This window comes from Cervus canadensis, chromosome 2 (assembly GCF_019320065.1).
Source record: "Cervus canadensis isolate Bull #8, Minnesota chromosome 2, ASM1932006v1, whole genome shotgun sequence".
In the NCBI taxonomy this organism is placed as follows: domain Eukaryota; kingdom Metazoa; phylum Chordata; class Mammalia; order Artiodactyla; family Cervidae; genus Cervus; species Cervus canadensis.
This window is the reverse complement of record NC_057387.1, coordinates 70,692,464-70,714,929: the sequence shown is the minus strand read 5'-3', so window position 1 is coordinate 70,714,929 and position 22,466 is coordinate 70,692,464. Positions and strand designations below refer to the sequence as shown.

General features: G+C 38.8%; 1 protein-coding gene across 1 annotated transcript; it reads right to left on the bottom strand.

Moving 5' to 3' along the window:
- Positions 1-11,515: 11,515 nt before the first annotated feature.
- Positions 11,516-11,975, bottom strand: LOC122427762 (transcription initiation factor TFIID subunit 13-like). The gene has a single exon (XM_043447444.1). It carries the CDS (start codon positions 11,939-11,941, stop codon positions 11,567-11,569), a length of 375 nt encoding a protein of 124 aa, XP_043303379.1. The 5' UTR covers positions 11,942-11,975; the 3' UTR covers positions 11,516-11,566.
- Between the last annotated feature and the right edge of the window lie 10,491 nt (positions 11,976-22,466).

Below are 22,466 nucleotides of genomic sequence, written 5' to 3'. Positions count from 1 at the left end.
TAGGTTAATGGCTAAAAGATTCTCCCCCGTTAGGGACACCCAGAGAGGTTCACAGAGTTACATGAAGAAGAGGAGAGGGAGGAGGGAGATAGAGATGAGCAGGAGGAGAAAAAGGGGGACTCAAGAGGAGAGAGACAGATCTACGCAGCTGTCTGTTCCCAGAGTGTTCTCCGTAGCCCAGTCACCTACAAAGATTCACAGAATTGGATTGGGAAGAGAAGGGGAAAGGAGGAAATAGAGGTGTTCTGAGGTAGAAAACAGAGAGTCAAGATTGGGAGAGAATAATCTTCGTTTTAAAAATAGGGCTTCTCTTCTTTTTTTTCTTTTTTTTTGTAAGGTTATAGTGTATTGAAAATGAAAATTAAGGAGTAGTAGAGGAGTACTAGAGGACTTTAAAAGAAATAAGAGAAAAAGAAAAATAGAAAATAGAAGAGAAAAAGGAAAGAAAAAAAAGAAGAAAAAAGAAAAAAAGAAAAAAAAAAGAAAGAAAAAAAAAGAAAGAAAAAAAAAATTGTTTTTTTCCCCCTAATTAAAAAATCGTAAAAGTCTATGGAAATGAAAGTTAAGGAGTAATGGGGGAGTAATAGGGGATTTTAAAGGAAAATAAAAGAGAAAAAATAAAAAACAAAAAAAAGAAAAAAAAGAAAAAAAAAAGAGAAAAAAGTAAAATTATATCTAGGAGTTTCTCTGGAGCTGTTGCGGTCAGTGTGGGTTCGGCTCAGTTTCAGATAGCTCCTCGTTCCAGCTTACGCTTCTCGATATCTACAGGCCCCTTCCGGTGTAGTCAATGTTTCCTAGAGGGATTTTAATCTGTTGCACCAGTCCCTTCTGAAGCGGTTCCCTTTGTTTATTTGGCTTCTGTTTGCCGGTCTCTTCAGAGCCTCATTTCCGCCCTGACACAGGCGGGCGGAGGTGGACTCTTACTCAGGTAGCTAGTTCCGTCGCGCTGCCGGGAGGGGCTGGCGCTATGGGGACGGGCTTGCGCCGCGGGGTCGAGCTGGCGCTGCCGGGAGGGGCTGGCGCTGCTTTCTCCGTCTGCGCTGCTCAGGCTCCCGGCTGTTCTATGTGGAGCGCGCCCCGCGCTGCGCGAGGTTCCAGCCCTCGGGTGTTCCACAAAAGCGCGGAACGAAAAGCTGCGCCTGCTGTCTGTGCCTTCCCCGTCAGAGCGGTCCAGGCAGCCAGGGGCTTGTGGGCGCACTCTACCCAGGTGTGGCGCGCCCACTCCCTTCCTCGGACCCAGTCTCAGTTTCCGCTGGCGCCAGTCGGATGCGCGCGCCTTCCGCCCTCTGCGTCCCCAGCCCCAGTCCCCGCCCGCGCCGGTCGGGTGCCTGCGCCCTGTGTCTCGCCGCGACCTTCCCCTCCCCCCTGCCTCCTGCCTCCGGCGGGGCTGGGCCGGTCCGCAGCCTGCGAGCTCCTCTCTGGACCCTCTCGGTCTCTTTGTTCTGCGAGCGGCCGGCAGTGTGTTCGGCCGGCTAATTTACTCTCTCTCATTTGGTCTCCCACAGTTCAAGTTGGCAACTCACAGAAGCTCCCTCCGATTGTCCTCAGGGCACTCAGGCCCGGACCCTACCCCAAGCAATGCCGCCTAAGAGTTCCCGGAACGGGTCTCCGTCCTTAGCTCTTTTGTCTCACTTTTTATCTTTTATATTTTGTCCTACCTCCTTTCGAAGACAATGGGCTGCTTTTCTGGGCGCCTGATGACCTCAGCTAGCGATCAGAGTTTGTTTCGCGAAGTTTGCTCTGTGTTCAGTTATTCTTTTGATGAATTTGTGGGAGAGAAAGTGATCTCCCCGTCCTACTCCTCCGCCATCTTGGCTCCTCCCCCTCTTTAGAAGACATGTTTTTCTTAAGTTAAAATAATGCTGGGGAAACCAGGGGAAACATATATTAAATCAATTTCCTGCAATTAAACTAAGTGCTACAGAATGAGTATACTGTAAACATTTCAAGTCTTCAGTTTGAACTGGTAAAATGGGTGGAATTTCCTTGCACATAGTGACTTTCTTGAATATTGTGTATATAGATATAAGTAGAAGATACGCATAGCCTCAGAGCATCTGTCTATGTATGAGGGATTGAAGATCTTAATCTGTGTCAGATACTTTGCTAAGTGCTTTACATAATATTGTCTAAGCATTAACTTGAGCATTTGAGCAATCCTTACAATAGGAACTATCATTAGCGAGATTTTGCAGATGAGAAAATTGATGCTTCATGAAGTAAAAAAAATTTAAAGATCTTCTTAAATTATACATAACTATTAAGGGGCTTCCCAAATGGTACAGTAGTAAAGAATTCCTCTGCCAATGCAAAAGAAACAAGAGATGTGGGTCAGTCCCTGGGTCAGGAAGATCCCCTGGAGAAGAGAATTGCAACCCACTCCAGTATTCTTTCCTGGAAAATTTCAAAGACAGAGGAGCCTGGCAGGCTGCAGCCCATGGGGTCACAAAGAGTCGGACATGACTGAGGAACTGAGCACACACAGTAAGTGGCAAAAGTGAAAGTCGTGTTCAACTGTTTGGGGCCCCATGGACTATGCAGTCCATGGAATTCTCCAGGCCAGAATACTGGAGTGGGTAGCCTTTCCCTTCTCCAGGGAATCTTTGCAACCCAGGGATCAAACCAAGGTCTCCTGCATAGCAGGCAGATTCTTTACCAGTGGAGCCACAAGGAAAGCCCAAGAGTACTAGAGTGGGAAGCCTATCTCTTCTCCAGTGGATCTTTCTGACCCAGGAATCAAAATGGGGTTTCCTGCATTGCAGGCGGATTCTTTACCAACTGAGATATTAAGTGGCAAGTCCTGGCTTTTAAACCAGGTCTGCTTGATTCCAAAGCCTATCTTTTAAACCATCCTGCTGTTCGGTTCAAAATTTTATTTATCCAACTTGTAGTAATAGTTTTCTATTCTGCCCCCAACCCCCACACAAACATCTTTTTGCTCCTATTTAATATACAGTCTTGGAGACTTTTGTAGATCAGAAGTTAAGACTGAGGACTTTGTCTGCAAAACAGTTATTGGCCCTGATTAGCATTTACTATTATCAACCACTCTGGCCACTCTTGCTATTATTTGAGTGCGTTGGTTACTATCATTATTTGAAAAGTACTTAAAATGGGTCTGCAGTCTGTACAGAGTCTTTGCAAAATATAATTAAACACCTATTACACCTTCATGACATCAAGGAATATCATGTGTGTTCTCTTATTTCCCTTCTCCCTCAAATCTGGCCTACTGGTTTTATGTTCTTTCTGCGCCAGGTCCAAACATCTGATGTTGTTGTACTGGTTTCCAGTGACCTGGCGTCCTGGAAGGTTTCTGGGCTTTTCACTAGAGCTATGCTGTGTGCGGCGCTAAGTCGTTTCAGTCATGTCCAACTCTTTGCTACTCCATGGACAGTAGCCCACCAGGTTCCTCTTTCCATGGGATCCTCCAGGTAAAATTATTGGAGTGGGTTGCCATGCCCTCCTCCAGGGGATCTTCCCGACCCAAGGCTTAGGCAGGTTCTTTACCGTTAATGCCACCTGGGAAGCCCATTCTCCATAGCAGAAACTTCCAACTCATAGATCATAATCCAAATCTGATATGTCTGCATTGTTCTTAAGGGTTTTTTTTTTTTTTTTTTTTTTTTTTTTTAGCCAACAGTTAAAATTCAGGAAATTTCATATAGCATATTGGATCCTGAACATAATCTGGCAACACTGGATCTGAACTTCTGCATGGTAATCAGTGTCTAGCTCTGGGTAGCAGGATCCCCTCTACATGAGGCTGTCCTCTCTGATGTATGGCAGACATAAGCACTCACAGTTGGCTTTCCAGTTCTAGTTGTACTGTTATCATTGTACGTGCACTGCTAGTGGTCTCACAGTTGACAACTCTTTATACTATGCCTAAAAGTGGGAGAGTGAAAAATATACCCAAAAGTTAATGTACTTCAAGAAAAATGAAAGATAGCTTACTTGTCTCTAAACGTGAAGAACAGTCAGCAGTCTCTAATATGTAATCAAAATGTCTGTATCTCCTTATCTCTCAAATGACAGGGTTTATGACTTTGGCTATAGAGCAAGCCTAAATAGTCAAAGACACTGAAGAACTAACAAAAAGGAACAAGGACAGAATTACCAAAATTCTCTTTGATTCAGTCTAATTCCTTTAGGGTCACCCACATTTCTTGGAAGTTTATCTGTGTAAGTCAGAATGTAATTGAATCACTGAAGAAATTCATTTGTGAACAATTAGCAGCAGTATAGTTGGACACCAGAGGGAGCAAGAGACTACAGGATCATTGAGAGACAGAGAGAGACAGACAGAGAGAGAAGAGAGAAAGAAGAGAGAGAGAGGGGGGAGAGAGAGAGAGAGAAGGAAAAAGACTGGACACCTGGGGCATCTAGGTACAAAGCCCCAGAGTCTAGCCAAGTTGAAGAGCTTTCGCAGTCAAAGCCAGTCCATAAAGTCTGAGAGAGGTGACTGTTTCTTTAAATGCATACTATATGCACGTGTGCTTAGTTGTGTCTGAGTCTTTGGGACTCCAGGGACTGTAGCCCGCCAGGCTCCTCTGTCCATGGGATTTTCCAGGCAAGAATACTGGGAGGGGTTGCTATTCCTTTCTCCAGGGGATCTTCCCGACCTAGGGACTGAGCCCACATTTCCTATGTCTCTTGCATTGGCAGCCAGATTCTTAACCACTGAACCACCTGGAAAGCCCTGAAATGCATAGATGTCAACACAAAAATCACAGAACATGAAGAATCAGGAAAACATGACATAAAGAAAATAAATTTCCAGGAACTTCCCCTAAAGAAATGGAAATATATGAATTACCTAACCAGAATTTGAAAGAATCTTTGTGACAAAGCTTAGACCTTTCAGGCTGCCATAAGAAAATGCCAGACTGGGTAGCTTACAACTACTCGGTAATTTCTTACAGCTCTGCATGCTAGAAGTCGAAGAGCAGGGTGACAGCGTGTTCTGATAAGAACTTTCTTCTTTAGTATAGACTTCTCATTGTATTATATGATGGAAGAGGGTAGGAAGCTCTGCAGAATCTCTTTTATAAGCGAACTAATTCTATTCATGAGGACTCCATCCTCATGACCTAATCACGTTCCCCAGTCTCCAGCTACTGATACCTTTAGAGGTTAGGATTTCAACATACACATTTTTTGGGGGGAGAAACAAACACTTTTCATTCAAAAGACAGAGTGGCTACTGGGTTTAAAAAAAAAAAAACGCAAAACCCAAGATCCAATTATATGTTGCCTAAAGAGATTCACTGTAGATTTAAGGATACATATAGGCTGAGACATCACTTTATTGACAAAAGCCCCTATAGTCAAAGCTATGGTTTTTCAAGTCCCTATAGTCAAAGCTATGGTTTTTCAAGTCATGTACAGGTGTGAGAGTTGGGTCATAAAGAAGGCTGAGCACGGAAGAATGTATGCTTTCAAATTGTGGTGCTAGAAAGACTCTGGAGAGTCCTGTGGACAGCAAGGAGATGAAACCAGTCAATCCTAAAGGAAATCAACCCTGAATATTCATTGGAAGGACCGATGCTGATGCTGAAGTTGAAGTTCCAGTACCTTGACCACCTGATTTGAAGAGCCGACTCATTGGAAAAGACCCTAATGCTGGGAAAGATTGAAGGCAAAAAGAGAATGGGGCAACAGAGGATGAGATGGTTAGATAGTATCACCGACTCAATGGACATGAATCTAAGCAAACTCTGGGAGATAGTGATGGACAGGGGAACCTAGCATGCTGTAGTCCATGGAGTCATGAAGCGTTAGGCCTGACTTAGCTACTGAACAACAGCAAGTAGGCTGACAGTAAAATGATGGAAAAGATATTTCATGCAAATACTAACCAATATAAAGCAGGGATGGCTAAACTTATAAAATACTTAGAAATTACCTTATCCAAGGAGGTGAAAGACTTATGCACTGAAAACTACAAAACATTGGTAAATAAAATAAAAGATGCAAGTAAGTGGAAAGGCATCCTGTGTTCACAAATTGAAAGACTTAATATGATTAAAATGTCTATACTATTCAAAGTGACTACAGATTCAGTGTAATCCCTATCAAAATCCTAATTATATATATATATATATATTTATCAAAATAGAAAATGCAGTCCTAAAACTCATATGGTATCACAAATTACCTTGAATAGCCAAAGCAGTCTTAAGATCAAAGCTGGAGGCATAACACTTTCTTATTTCAAAATATATTACAAACCTACGGTAACTAAAACAGTAAGGTACTGGCATAAAGACAACATATAGACCAATGGAATAGAATGGAGCACCCAGAAATAAATCCATGGTGAACTGACCTTTGACAAGAGTGTCAAGAACTTGCAGTGGTGCTGAGAGAACTGTATATCCATCTTTAAAAGAATAAAGTTGGACCCTTCTCTTACAGTATATAAAAAAATCAAATCAGAATGGATTAGAGATTTAAATGTAGGACCTGAAATTATGAAGTTCTTGTGTGTGTGTGTGTTAAGTCACTTCAGTCATGCCTGACTCTTTGCAACCCTATGGACTGTAGCCCACCAGGCTATTCTGTCCATGGGATTCTCCAGGCAAAAATACTGGAGTAGATTGCCATACCCTCCTCCAGGGGATCTTCCTGACCTAGGGATCGAACTCACATCTTTTATGTCTCCTGCATTCGCAGGCAGGTTCTTTACTGCTGGTGCCCCCTGGGAAGCCCTTAGAAGAAAACATAGGTGTCAAACTTTGTGTAACACTGGCCTTAGAAAAGACTTCTCAGATATGACACCAAAATCACAAATAAGAAAAACAAAAATAATGTGATACTGTATCAAACCAAAATGCTTCTGCATAACAAAGGAAACAATCAACAAAATAAAAAGGCAAATTAAGGAACAGGAGAAAATATCTGAGGAGAAGTTAATGCCCAAATATACAAGGAACTTCTGCAATTCAATAGCAACAAACAAAAAAAACCTGCAAATAACCTGATTAAAAAGTGGGCAAAGGAATTGAATAGACATTTTCCCAAAGAAGATATAGAACTGGCCAACAGATATATGCAGAGATACTCAACATCACGAATCATGAGGGAATGCAAAACAAAAACACACTGGATTATCTCCTCACACTTGTCTGAAGGCTATTATAAAAAAAATCAAAGTAAAAATAAACAAAGGTAAGTGATGACAAGGATTTGAAGAAATTGGAACACTTGTGCATTGTTGGTGTGAATCTAAGTTGGTGTAGCTGCTATGGTAAAGAGTATGGAGGTTCCTCAAAAAACTGAAAATAGAATTATCATGTGATCCAGTAGTCCTCCTTCTGGGTACAAATTCAAAAGAATTGGTCCAACAATATTGTCTACAAGAAATCCACTTAAAATATTGAGACACAGAAAGATGAAAAGTAAGGGTTTGGGAAAAGGTCTACTGTACTAACATGAATTTCAACTGTTGTCTGGAAGTAGAGCAGACATCTTATCACATAAAGATTAAGCCATTTGCCTAAGTGGCTAGATCTACAAGGAGCCTGGGTCTTGGATGCCTTCCTTAAGTACTGCCTACAGTCTTCTTGTTATGTGATAAAAATAACCCTCCACTTGATTAAAACATGACAGTTGGAACATATGACTGCTAGAAATCTCTACCTCATACTAAAGGAAACTAGCATTCATTGATTCTGTATTAGGAGCTTCAAATATACTATTTTATTTAATCCTTATAGCAGCATTTTAAAAGATAAAGAAACTGGGACTCAGAATCTAAGTAACTAGCTAAGGGTTACATAGCTAGTATGTAGAGGAATTTGAATATGAAACCTGGTCTCATCCTGTGTAATCATCACCATGATTGTAGGGTTAGCATTTTTTGTTGTTGTTTCAATAACATGTTTGCACTAAAAGCGTTTTCCCAAGATGAGAATAATTTTTAACATAACTTTCAGGGAAAATAAATAATTTTAATTGTAATTGATATATATTTTTAAAATGTTAGGGGACAAATAAGTTTTTTTTTTTTCCCCTTAACCTGAAAACTGGAGTCAGAATACGGTTAGGTTATTGATTTAACCTTTGTGCATAGTTTTTTGTGTGGAGCTCCAACTGAAATAAAATTATGAAGCAACAAAAAAAAATCTTTGGCTCTTAAAAAATTTTATTTGTTCTGTAAAGCTGCTTACTAAAATGTCATGATGCTAAGTACAAGAAATGGACAATTGGGAAAAAGTTGGAGAGATTATATTAGAAGGGAAGGATGTGTATTTACTGAAGGAGCAATGTATCTTGGAAACTTACGAAGAAGAAAGATATTACAGGTTATATTTATGTATTGTTTGTCAGGGACTGATGGATAAATCTACATGGCTTTGTGCTATCAAGATATCTTGTAAAAGTTTCTGGAAAGTATACTCAGGGTGATGCCTTTTTTTTCCCCAAGTCATCTTGTCTCAAACTTTTAAAGTCATGTCTGATTTGAAAGAAATATTATACATCTGTTTCTGGTTCATTTCCACTTTACCTATTTACAGAGGACTTCAAGAAGAGCTAAATTTAGTTTTGCTTTACCTCTCATAATGAAAAACTTGGAGATCAGAGTACAAAAACCGTAAACAAAAAGTTGCAGTTGGTATCTATGGGTTTCTCTGCAAGTTAGCTACTATATAAAATTCCCATAGTCAACAACTTAAACTAGGGTTATTATTCTGGTACCTTTTTTTTTTTTTTTTTGCAGAATATTGCAAGATACTGTCCTGGCAGAGTCAATGAATTTAATTTTTATGCTCTGGAAGCTTTTTAGAATTCTTTCAATTCAACAAGTGGTTTATTGAGTACCAACAGGGATCTTGGCTCTTTTGGGAATAAGAAGCATATTTAATCACATTTCCAACCCTTCAATAACATCGAAGTCCATTGGACAGGCCAGACATAAGTGACATATTGGAAGATCAAAAAGGTGTTATTGGTCTCACAATGAGAGCTATAGAGGTCTTTTGAGTTTCTCAGTAGGGAGATGTCAGTTAGGGCTTAACAGCATGTGTGTGTGTGTACATGTTTATCAGGGCTTAGGTGTGTGTGTGTGTGTTTGTGAGACAAAAAGAGAAAGGTATTTGGATTAGAACCTAAGAGATTAAGTTTATATATGCGTGAAAAGAAAGTCAGAGTCGGGGGGTGGGTCACAAGTTAGGGAACATGCCATAGAAGAGTTACAACGTTAGTATGATGCAGGAATATCATAGATACTAGAGTGAGAGGTTCATGTCCAGGCTGGTTTGTGGAAGGTTTACTTTGGGGAAACACAATTTTATTCTCTATTTTTGTCTCTCAAACATAGTTTCTACTTGGGGTTGGTGACTTGTTTGCTTAGTCACCATTGTATCCTACTCTTTGTGACTCCCTGGACTGCAGTCCCCCAGCCTTCTCTGTCCATGGGATTTCCCAGGCAAGAATACTGAACTGGGTTGCTATTTACTCCTTCAGGGGATCTTCCAAACCCAGGGATCGAACCCGCATCTCCTGCATTGGAGGAGGATTCCTTACCCACTGAGCCATCAGGGAAGCCCCGGTATTGGTGACTGCTTTCTATCAGACATGCTTGTTAAATCATATAACTTTTCTCTCCTTTGCTCTTGTCACCTTGAGTTCCTTTATGAAAGAAGATAAAAGTGAAAGTCATTGAGTTGTGTCCACAGTCCCATGGACAGCAACAGCTTTCTCCAGGCTTTTCTGTCTGTGGAATTTTCCAGGCAAGAATACTGGAGTGGGCTGTCATTCCCTTCTCCAGGGGAATCAAACCTGGGTCTCCTACATTGCAGGTGGAATCAGACAATAGTCTGAGCCACCAGAGAAGCCTTTATGGACATAGCTAAATAAATAACCTCTTAAGCATGTCTTGGTTTGGTTGAAAACAGTTTAACCTTTGGAATTGCTGCTTTATTGTTATAAAAACTGATTAAATGTTTCCAGAAGAAAAAGCTTTAGAGACGACTACAAATTTATTTAGTTTTTCAATTTCATTTAACATTCCTGTTTTCAAAATATATTGAAATAAAAATAGACCCCTTAGATATAGTTTTGAAAAAATACAGAGAGATTTGAAAAATATGTAGGATTTTCAAGTTCTCCAGGCTCTGAGTAATACAATATAGGTATACATTTTACATGTGAAATTGAGACTCTTGTGAATACAATTTCATTTGCCTTCTTAATTATGCTGAGGAAATATGGATTGAGTTGAAATCGCCAATTTCTCTGTGTCTGCAAAGTATCAATAATAATAGTCAGAGGAGGGTAGGTTGAGGTTGGAAAGAGGCTCCATTATTTATATGATTCCCAGTTGCTTAGCTGGAGGTAGAATTTAAAAATCCCTTTGCTGTAGAAATAATGTCAGGTGGACTGCATCATGGTTTCAGTCTCACTGAAGTTCTGGGAATCCATAAATAAACTGGGAATTCTGGAGACTCAGGCTAAGAACACAAAAGAAGACAGAGTTTTTCTTTTTTTTTTTAATTTATTTTTTAATTGAACGATAATTGCTTTATGAAATTGTATTGGTTTCTGCCAAACTTTTTTTTAAAAAATGAGGGACACAGTAGTGCATTCTTTTTTTTTTCCCTTTAAATGCAATTTTAATCCTTACTTTCAGCTAAATGCAAGACTAACACAATGAGCTAAATACACACAAAACTTGTATATCCTGAACTACAAAAGTGGTTTCCATAGCCACACATGGTTTTAGTCAAGTATACGTTTTCACAATAAATAAATACTAACAAATATGTTAATAAAACACTACCCCAAATGCTTATCTGCCATCAACTTTTTCAGCAATGCCATTCCTGCTACTGAAAGCACTTTCAGAAGTTTTAATCTGACCTGGGGAAATGAGTTCTTTTAAAACCTGACAAACAGTCTATTATAAACCCCAAAGATTTTTAATCCAGTATGTCTTCCAACACAGAACCATTCATAGAAAATTCTTAGTTTCTGAAAAAATAAAAAATTAAATCACTCTTGTTATCTAAAGAAGAATATTAAAATAAATTATCTTAAGACAAATAAACACTCCTACAAAAGACTATATTTTCTAATATCATTTCCTCCTTAAAAGAAACACAAACCCAGTTCACCATCTTTTAACAACTTACACTACTGTGGTCTAAAAGCTTTAGAAATACATGAAACACAACTTAGCTATCAAAGTCAAAGGTGCCATTTAGATTTCACATATTAAACAGCTACAGTACAACCTACAATGGCACAAGTACACAAATATTAATTCATTGAGATGGTCAAGAGTCAGAAGAAACTGAATGGATTGCAAACCAAAGGTACTTTGACTTACATGTGGTCATTAAAATCTAATATGTAATTCAAGTAGGGTGATATAATGGCAGGCAATTAAAGGCTCATATATCACTCTAAAATTGAAAACGTGAAAATAAAGCCTGAAAACTGTGGTTCTCCATTTTTCATTCACATGGTTAGGTATTAGGCAGGGCCTTACTGTGGAAAATATAGTTATTAAGCATGGTTTCCCCAGAAGATAATGAAGCTTCAGAAAGTACAAAAGGTGTCAAGATCCATAGTTTGCTTCATCAAGTGCTTTTCTAGCACGTTTCAATTCTTTATTCATAGTAAGCAAGTCTTTAACCCTAGCAAACTTTCTTGGGTCCTTTCGAATCAAGAAGACGATATCTTCAACTTGTACCTGACCTTGTCTTCCAATTGACATTGCCTTATGAGTCATTTCAGTGATGAACTCTATGACAAGGTCTTCAAGAATATCTACTGACTCAGTATAAGGATTCTGGTCATCTCCAAACCCATTCATCATACACCGTAATTCTTTAGAAAAAAGTCTCTTTCTTTTACCCTGTCCACCTTCTGCACCTCCTCCAATTTCTTCACTTTCTTCCTCAAAGGTGGGATCCTCTTCTTCATCTGCCATCCCACCAGCCAGCCACCTCCATGGCGCTCCCGCCTCCCTCGGAGAGCTTTTTACTATAGTGCATTCTTAAGATGTATTGTTTTAGGAATACAGGTTTAGCAAGCACCGATTTCAGGCCACAAACAATGTATAAAATAAACACACAAATAAAAAAGCACTAATTTTTTCATAGTGATTTTGTAAACCCTTGTTCTGCCTGCTGGTAGAGATTAACTATTAGTCAATTCAGTCATTTTATGGGTTCCTGCTCTCCTACACATTTACCTCATATTGTATCTAAGTTCCAGAGGACTTATGAGGGCTCTGGGAAAACTTCTTCTCATTCTTGGTTGTTATCAACCATCCACTGTGACACTAGCTGAGATGTGTATTATTTTTTCCAGTCTCAGTAATTGGTCCATGTGTGTTACTACTACATTCTACCATCTCAATCACATGGCCTCTGTACCCTACTTTGTATGTAAAACATCTTTGGCTCTGTCCCTGGACTGTAGTGATAAAGGGAAAATCTCTCCATTTAGGCAAATCCCAAGGACTTCCCAGGTGGTGCTAGTGGTTAAGTATCTGCCTGCCAATGCAGGAGATGCAGGGGTCGCGGGTTTGATCCCTGGTCGGGAAGATCCCCTGGAGTAGGAAATGGCAACCCACTCCAGTATTCTTGCCTGGAAAATTCCATGGGCAGAGGAGCCTGGCAGGCTACATTCCATGGGGTCGCAAACAGTCAGACGTGACTGAGTGACTGAGCAATCTCCCCTCCCCCAACACACACCCAGGCAAACCCCAAAGGCATTCTGTCTACTATGCTCCTACTGTGCTGCAGACAGAGGACACAGTTGTCAAGTTCCTCTCTGTTTTATGTGAAAATGAAGGACACAGAGCTTCTCTCCTTTCAGATTCCATGGTTTCTCTGCTTCCCAGTCCCCAACCTCTCAGGGCTCTTTCTTAGGGAACCACAAGCAAATAGCTTTCTTGCTTTCACTGTCCCTTTTCTTTCTCCCCTCGCCCCGCATCTCCACTGTCAAAGGGAGGCTTTGTCTAGTGTGGTGATATGATGTGCCTTTTCCTTCATTCTTTCCAATCTATTATTTAAAACATACATTTTATATTTTTAGGGGCTCAGATTTTGTGACCTCAGAAACTCAGAACCTTGAAAATGAAGTGTTGGGTTTTGAAACTCAAAGGCAGTAGCTGCCTTTCTGCTAACTCATCACTCTCCCTGAGGCAAGGAAGAGTCACAGGGTAATAGAGTTAGTATAGTAAAACATATACAGCCACACTTGTATCTTTGGCGGTACTTTATGAAAACATACAAAGACTATTTCCTTTTATTCTTGGACATCTCATTTTCAGCATCTGCAGAGAGTCTGGTTTTATACCAGAGTCTGGTCTGCCACACAATCTCATGGATGTTGGTTGAAGACATGAGACTCCTGAGTCAGAGACAAAGGGCAATTTATTGCTAACAGCAACAGCAGTAGCTAGAGTATCAACCAACACTTTTGGAGCCCCAGTTCCCACATGATGATGCCAAGAATTACAGGTGATGCCTGTATGTACAGTGGTGGTGTTTTAGGAGAAGACCTTTCAGCTTAAGGAATCTGTGTATTTTATAATAGACAATAAGCGTATTGCCATTTGCTTCAGAGAGACACTATCTCTACAGTTCCACAAATATTTTGAGGAAGATAAGTATGTAACAGGGTAGTCAGTGCCTTACTTGCCAGATATACAGGAATGTAAGAAGATCGTGAATGTGTCCAGCATTCAGAGAAATTTGCTTTAATATCAGAAACCCTTGGGATCACCAAGGAAAATTTTGAAGTTTGTTAGTTTTCCATTGCCCACATAAATTATGATTTTAACCTTTCAGTCCTGGAAATACAGTGCAGTCACATAGCTTATAATGCAAAGACTCAGTACGTGGATGCATGAGACAGTGGTAATAGTGTTGACAGTGGTAATAGTTATTCATGTTTATTTAATGAGATGTTCTTTTCCACCCTTTTTTCCCCCTCAGTCCCAGGCTGTTAACACTGAATCCAGCTTGTTCCTTTCTTATGGATATTGGCTATTGGGCACTCCTCATTTATTCATTCATTTATTAGTCAATTAAAAAAATCAGTTTAAGGATTTTTATTAGGATTAATGTGGTCTATTTTGAAATACATTAAAAACATCCTATTGAGACCAGAAAATAAAAAGATACTAGAGGAAAGTCCTGTTAATATTCCTTAAACTAAGATGAAATTTTTGTTTAAATACAGTTTTTATGTATTCAAAGGACAGCTTCTAGAGTAAATACATAAGCCAAATAAAAGGATAATAGTGAAAAAAATGTAGTCAATTTTATATGTAAAGGCAACTGAATTTTCCTCTTTCTGTAGTGATGTTTAGTCTTATGCAGATAAATCCAGGACAGTAAACCTCGGGAGGTTCCTTTGATTCCTCTTTGATTTTTATTAAAAAATTTTGTTTCTCATATCATAATTTTTAGTTACAGGTGATGATGGAGCAGAACGTGTGCTAGTTATATTTACTACAGTTAAACAACCACAAAGAAGAATCCATGTGAAATATTTATGGAAGCTGATATTATTTTATATTCATAATATTTTTAATGATAGGAGTCATAACCATTCCATTTAAATTGCTTATCATTTGATAAAGATTTCATCTTTAAATTAATTAAATTAGGTCTCTGTATGGCATGTGGACTGAACTCCACTAACCAATATACCTGATAGCTCTGTTCCTAATTAGCAGAACATGAAGTATGTGTTCCCTAACACATGCTAAATCACAGGTCCTACTTGATTCAGCATCACCAAAATGAGAACCTGAGATAAGCTGTCCTGGTCACTGTGATGTGCATGGTTGGTGGTGTATCCCTTTATATACCAAAGTGGCTGGTAAAGGGTGAGTATTCGTTCCCATGTGGGGATTGTACAGTGGTTTTCCAGTGTGTACTTATTATCTCTAGATAATTGACCTATGATGTAATGAGGTTGCTGTGGGAGGATTTATGTTGTCATTGGGATAATTTTGCCTTTACTGCAAAAGTGCTGGATATTTTGCCCTCAATTGAGAAGTATTGTGGTAGTTAGTATTGTTCAGTTCAGTTCAGTTCAGTTCAGTTGCTCAGTTGTGTCCGACTCTTTGCAACCCCATGAACCGCAGTATGCCAGGCCTCCCTGTCCATCACCAACTCTGAGCATCTTGGAAAAGTAGTCTGGACCGTCCAAGCTTCCAGCATGATTGCTTTCAGTTACTTACATTTCGTCCTCTGTAACTCATGCTTCTGAGGAGTCCCCCGAGGATCCTTGTCAAAGGACCAGTAGTTTGTTTAGTTTCATCACAATGGCAGCATTCAGACAGGAGTGTTTGTACAATGCATCCTGGGAAATGGCATCACAGTCCAGCTTCACCTAAGATTCTCATGCTTACAGTGAGGTATCAGTTCAGTTCAGTTCAGTTCAGTCGTTCAGTCGTGTCCGACTTTTTGCGACCCCACGAATCGCAGCATTCCAGGCCTTCCTGTCCATCACCAACTCCCGAAGTTTACCCAAACTCATGTCCATTGAGTTGGTGATGCCATCCAGGCATCTCATCCTCTGTCATCCCCTTCTCCTCCTGCCCCCAATCCCTCCCAGCATCAGGGCCTTTTCCAATGAGTTCAACTCTTTGCATGAGGTGGCCAAAGTATTGGAGTTTCAGCTTCAGCATCAGTCCTTCCAATGAACCCCAGGACTGATCTGCTTTAGAATGGACTGGTTGGATCTCCTTGCAGTCCAAGGGACTCTCAAGAGTCTTCTCCAACACCACAGTTCAAAAGCATCAATTCTTCGGTGCTCAGCTTTCTTCACAGTCCAACTCTCACATCCATACATGACCACTGGAAAAACCATTGCCTTGACTAGACGGACTGCCTTTCTCAGAGTCCAAGCTCTTGAAATCTGTCAGCTCTTTGATGCCTCTATACCTCTGTGTGTGGCCATCATGATGGTTCAGGACTGGAAGCCCTGCTCCTGCTTTCCATGTGACACCGGAACAGGGAGAAAGCCCTGGGAATGACCAGGACAATATTCTTGATAGTCCAGTAGCTAGGGAGTTCAGAACTGAGATTAAGTTAATTTGGAGGAAATAATGTTCTTCTTAGTGTGAGCAGAAGATTTATACTTGCTAAAATTGTTTATTGCTTGGTGATAGAATTTTACCATGGTGATCCTTGTGATTGTCCATTAGCATGTATTTCTATTTATTCATTCACTCAACACATATCTATTGAGCTTCTGTTATGTAATAAATCTAGTGCTTGGAGTTGGGTATATAACAGTGGGCAGTACAGTCATGATCCCAGTTGTCTGAAAGGTTTACTGTCAATAGATACTTAAATAAATAATTGTGTGAAGGTTTTAAAATTTACAAGGAGAACTCAAGAATTCATAAATGCAAGTTTTTTTTTTTTTTGGTAACTGAGCTCAATTTTACTCTGGAACTCCCTTTTTCACAAACAGTGGGAAATTCTCGATCTTGCCACTTGCGGGTAACTCAGTCATTCCTGGTGTAGAACATAGAGAGTATTTTAAATAAACATTTAGTTAATTTATATTAAAGATTTATATTCAGTTCAAAATTCACATTTTTTATGGAGAAGGGATAGGGTAGTTGGGATAGATACGTACATACTGCTCTATATAAAATGGATAACCAGAGCCTACTATGTAGCACATGGCACTCTGCTCAATGTTATGTGGCAGCCCAGACGGAGGGGGGTTTGGGGAAGGATATATACATGTATATGTATGTCTGAGTCCCTTTGCTATTCACCTGAAACTGTGGCAACATTGTTAATTGGCTATACCCTAATACAAAATAAAAAGCGAAAAGAACTAAAGAGAATCATTAAAAAAAAAAACAAACACATTCACATTTCTATCAAGACTGTTTGTTCCTTTCAAGAACTTTCCCTCTTATTTCATGGAGATGTCATCTGGTTATAGCTTATGCAAATGACACCATAGCACCAGGCAAGAAGTGTCTGGTCCACATGCTATCCTATTTCCTGGGTGACCTTCACTTAGATGTCTTCTTGTCCTTGGTCTTTGAGTATCACCTTCTGATCCCATTGCAGCTTTCACTGATGTGATCTGTCCCAGTTATTATTGCTGAATAACTCACCATCCCAAACTTAGTGGAGTAAAATGACAAATACTTTATTATACTCACAAATTCCATGAATTAAGAATTTGGAAAGGGCACAACAGAAATGGCTTATCTTTGCTCCATGATAGCTGAGATCTGTGGGAAAACTCTGTGAGTAACTTGAAAACTGGGGTCGGGAATCATAAGAAAGCTTTCTCATTCTCTTTCATACTGAAAATGAAATAGTTCCTGCTGGGACCTCAGCTGGGGTTGTCAGAAGACGCTGCTAAATATTCTCTTGTGTGGCTGCTTGTCTTCCTTACTGCATGGTGGCTGGTGGTATAATACTGGCAGCCTTCTCAAATACAGATTTCTGTTAATAGCCTGTTCAAGGCAACTTAGGCTTTCACAGTAATGCTTCTCAAAATCCTTTCATGCTTTTGAAAGTTTCTTCTTACTCTTAAAAAAAAAGTACTAAAATTTTTCAAATGTGTCTATGAAATAATGTAATCAATAATAAGTAATATAAATAATATTAGGCCACATAAATAATATGATTAAATGAAGGAGTAATAATATCTTTACACAGGTATACACATTTGGTATTCATTTTTATGACATATGAGTTTTAAAATTTGATGTTTTTTTGGGTTGCATTGGGTCTTAGTTGTGGCAGGTGGGATCTTTATTGTGTCAGGTGGGACCTTTTGTTGTGGTGCGTGGACTCTCTAGTTGTGGAGCGTGGGTCCAGTAGTTGCACTTAATTGCTCCGAGTCATGTGGAATCTTAGTTTTTTGACCAGGGATCAAATCCAAATCACCTGCATTGCAAGGCAAATTCATAACCACTGGACTTCCAGGGAAATCCCCTCAAATTTGACTTATTTTAAAAATTTTCAACATCTAGCTTTTAGAATTGAATGTTATTATTTAGATCATTTTGTGAGATCTTAGGAAAACACTAAAATAGCTTGAAAGTTCCACTGTTGGAAAAGTCTTTAAACTGAGACTAGATATATTATGACTTCTGTGGGAGCATTCATTGAGGCTCTAATCCTTTCTGACTGTCATCTGGCATTATAGTCTCAATAGATTTTTTATTAGGTGGTTTTATTGACTACTCCCTGTGAGTAAAGGTTGCAGGCCTTTTTGTGCTTGCATCATTTTCTAAGGTGAGAAAATTTCCTTTATTTGGAAGAGAGAAAGGAATATAAAGTTAAAAAAATTAAGCCAGAAGTACTATCTCAATAGTTTTTTTTTCTTTTAGAAGATAACCAAAAGAAAAATTATTGAGAAGGTATTCTATTTTCACATAGATAGGGGCCTGTCACAGTTAAGATTGTCTTTCTATCCTCAATGATATGATATTCAATGAGGCAAATGCAACAAATTCAGGTCAACAGGTTTTTTTTTTTTTTTAAGTAATGAACTTTTAAATAACTTGTAAGACACTTGCAAATATATCAAATATAGAGAATAAATACCAGTTACTAGTACACAACCTCCAAACGATCATTTATAATACTTTAATACGTTTAGAATAGTCTCTAATATTTTTAGCTCTGAGGTTACAAAAATGAATAAAACGTGATTGCTTTTAAGATGTTTGTAGTAATGGAGATAACAGATTCATAAGTATATGATTAAAAATTATAAGTTTTTTAAAGACGGTATGTATTAAGTGTTACAGAAACATGAAAGAAGAAGACAATTCAGTCTTGTGATGGAGTTGAGTGTCAGAGAATAGCTCTTACAAGTGGTGTAAGAGGTGAACGTTAAATGATGAGTCTTAAATGAGTAATTTTGAATTACTTGAGAATGAATCAGGGAGATAATAGATCTAGGACTTACAGATTTTTCTCTTTTTCTTTTCTTATTTTCCTTTTTTTCTTCTGCCTCTCCTTGGTATGGGTCTCATCCCCAACACTCTGTCAGTTTTATCTTTAGAGCTATCTTTTAAGTTTTGTTAATTGTGGGATTTAAAAATAATTAAAAAATTGAGATATAGTTTAATTACAGAAAATTGCGTGTAAGTGAATCATCATAAATAATCAGTGAATTTTCACAAGTTAAACACATCCAAGTAAATAGTATTCAGATCAAGAAACAGAATTCTACTAATATCTGAAAAATCTCTGTTGTGCTTTTTCCTAGTCATTATCCTAGAAATCTATGTTGACTTTTATCAGCATACTTCCTTATTTTTGTACTTTTATCTAAAAGCAACCTTATAGAATGTTCTTTTTGTGTATTTGACTTTTCTTATTCAATATTGTTTGTGAGTTTCATTTATATTGTTGTGTGTGAGTGCAGATTTTATTCCCTTACTATGTTCCTTTGAGTGAATATACTATGATTTATTTGTTATCTGTTCTTGAGGGACATTTGGATAGTTTCCAGTGTTTGGCTATTATTAACCGTGTTGCTATGAACATTCTAGAACATGTCTTTTTGAAAGTATAAATGTGCAGATATTTTTGCTATATATCCATGAGTGTAATTATAAAGTCATTGAACTGTCATATATTCAGCTTTGTAAATACTACCAAATCATTTTACAAAGTGACTGTACTGATTTACAAGACTACTAACAATTGTAACTGTTAACTGAGAACTCCAGTTGCTCCATATCCTTTCCAACATCTGATATTTTGGCTCAGGAGATTTTAAAAAAAATTTTATTTTCTAATAAAAATTGTGTAATTTAAAATACTCAAAGGGATTTTAAAGGGAAGTTGGGAAGTGAACTAAGAGAAAATGTTGTCCAGTTGATATGCAAACTAGAATTTTTAACTAGAAGATTTGGCCAAGGTTTTTTCCACCACTCTTTCTGTTTCATCTATTTTTTTGTGTTCTCTTATGAAACTTTTTTCTGCTATTAAAGAAGTGTGGGGAAAAAAGCCAAGTCTGCATTATGTTCAGACAGATTTTAAACAAAAGATAACAACCATGGTTCAATCATTATGTGCATAAGAATCACCTGTGGAGGTTTTTCTCAATTTAGAGGGCCAGCCCTCAGTCTGGATGTCCCAATTCAGACTCTGAGGATGGACCTGAAGCATCTATGTTTTGAAAATTCAATGTAGAGTTATTCTAATGCACATCAAGGGTTGAAAATCAGTGAATGAGATCACTGACTAATCAATACAAATTGAATTAAATGTCTTTCTTTTTAGGTAAATTAACTTAGTCTGACTGTATAGTGTTGGATCTGCTCAGTTAAACACCACTGCTGGCAGTTTTGAGAACTGAAAAAGTTGTAAAGCCTGTGATTAATCTATGCTGTATATACATGATCAATTTCAAGTCAGTTCATTAAACATTTTTGAACACTGTGTATTGAGCTTTGGACAGAGTCCTGGATATATAATGATGTAAAAAAGTGAACTGTCAGAATAAGCTAGATTATATAAATTATAGTACAAACAACCTCCAAATCACAGTGACTTGAAGCAAAGTTTATTTCTTCCTCATGCTACATGTCCACTGTGGCTTGTCTTGGGGCTATGCTCTGTTCATTCCTCCTCTAAGACTCAGGCCAGGATAACAGCCACCTCTAGAGTATTGTACGTCTGTGGCAGAGGGAAAGAGTGTGTGTTACCTCTGTAAGCATCTGCCTGGAAGCAGTGCAGATCTTGTTCACCTGTATGCCATTGCTTGAAGCAAGTGACATGATCACAGTTAACCTTCTGAGAGGGTGGGGAATTTAACCAAATGCTCAGAAAGAGAAAACCAAATATTTAAGGAACAGAATGAAAGACTTCAACAATGATTAATGCACTCAGGGGTTTCAGTCTTGTGTAGGAAAGTAGGGCCCATAGAGATACCTGAAATAGAATTTGTCGCTTGTTGTATATAAGCTATGTGTAAAGCTGTTGGGTAGCAAAATGGAATTTGTTATTTCTTCCTGTTGGTGGTAGGGTAAAATATTACAAGGACAAGGTGGTATTTGAGTTTCACCTTGAATAGTATAGAGGGTGTCCCAGGTGGAAACATTGCATGAGGTAGTAGAGAGAAAGGGCTTTAGTAGACAGAATACCATGAAAAATCATACCCAAGTCTCAGGAGCTTGGATAAGGCCTATTGTATAAGACATAGTAGGTGTCGAAGCATAGTGATGGACAGGAAAGGTATAGTTCCTGCCTTGTTGAGCATTTATTCTGGAAGAGCATATAGACACTAAATGTATAAGTGGAGGATTAATAATTTAATAATAATCTGGGTGAATGCTTTGAAAAGGAAGTATGTGTTGAAGGATTAAATTATAGGAATGTCATGTAGTCTGAGAGGTCAGAGAAGAAAGTTCATACGCAATACAGAGGGAGTATAGTCTTGGGGAAATACTCCAGAGAGAAAAAACAACATGTGTGAAAGTCCCAAGGTTGAAAAGAATATGGTGCATTGGAGAAACTGAAGGAAGTGGGCTGGCATGCAGACAGTGATAGAGTAGCATAAGATGGAAACTGGAGAGAAGCTAGGGCAGATTTTGAGGGCCTTGAAGTACTTTATGTCATGCTTAGTGTATCCTGTACTCAGTCATTTCTGACTCTTTGCAACCCCATGGGCTGTGCACCGCCAGGCTCCTTTGTCCATGGGATTTCCCAGGCAAGAATACTGGAATGCATCGCCATTTCCTTCTCCAGGGGATCTTCCTGGTGCAGGGATTGAACCCACATCTTCTGCATTGGCAGGCAGATTCTTTCCTGTTAAGCCACCAGGGAAGCCCACTTTGTAATTTATCATATGATAAATAGAGTATCATCATCATGTTTTTTTTTCATTTAAATTTTTAATTTTTAATTAAAGGATAATTAATTTACAATATTGTGGTGGTTTCTGCCATACATCAACATGAATTGGCCATAGGTATACATATGTTCCCTCCCTCTTGAACCTTCTTCCCACCTCCGTCCCCATCTCACCCCTTTAGGTTATCTCAGAGCACTGGCTTTGGGTTCCCTGTGTCATGAAGCAAAACTCCCACTGGCTATCTATTTTACATATGGTAATGTATATGTTTAAGTCCTTGTCTCTCAAATGTTTTATGCTAGAGAGTAACATAGGCCTTTTGTAAAGCTCACTCTGCCTGCAGTATAAAAAATGGAGGGTGTGATGTAATTTATAATATGAGATATGTCACTATTTCTGCCACAAGGCTCTCTAAACCCTTGGAATTTTCAAAGTGAAGAGACCAATAAAGCTGTCTTTGATATGTTAATGGGGTGATTTTTAGATGTACCTAAGGAGGAGGACTGATTGCTGAGAGAGCCGATCACGTGGCTAGAGGGTTGAAACGTTCAGTCCCTAACTCCTTGATCTCTAAGGAAGGGAAAGGGGCTGGAGGTTAGATCAGCTGCCAGTGATTAATGATTTATTCAGTTATT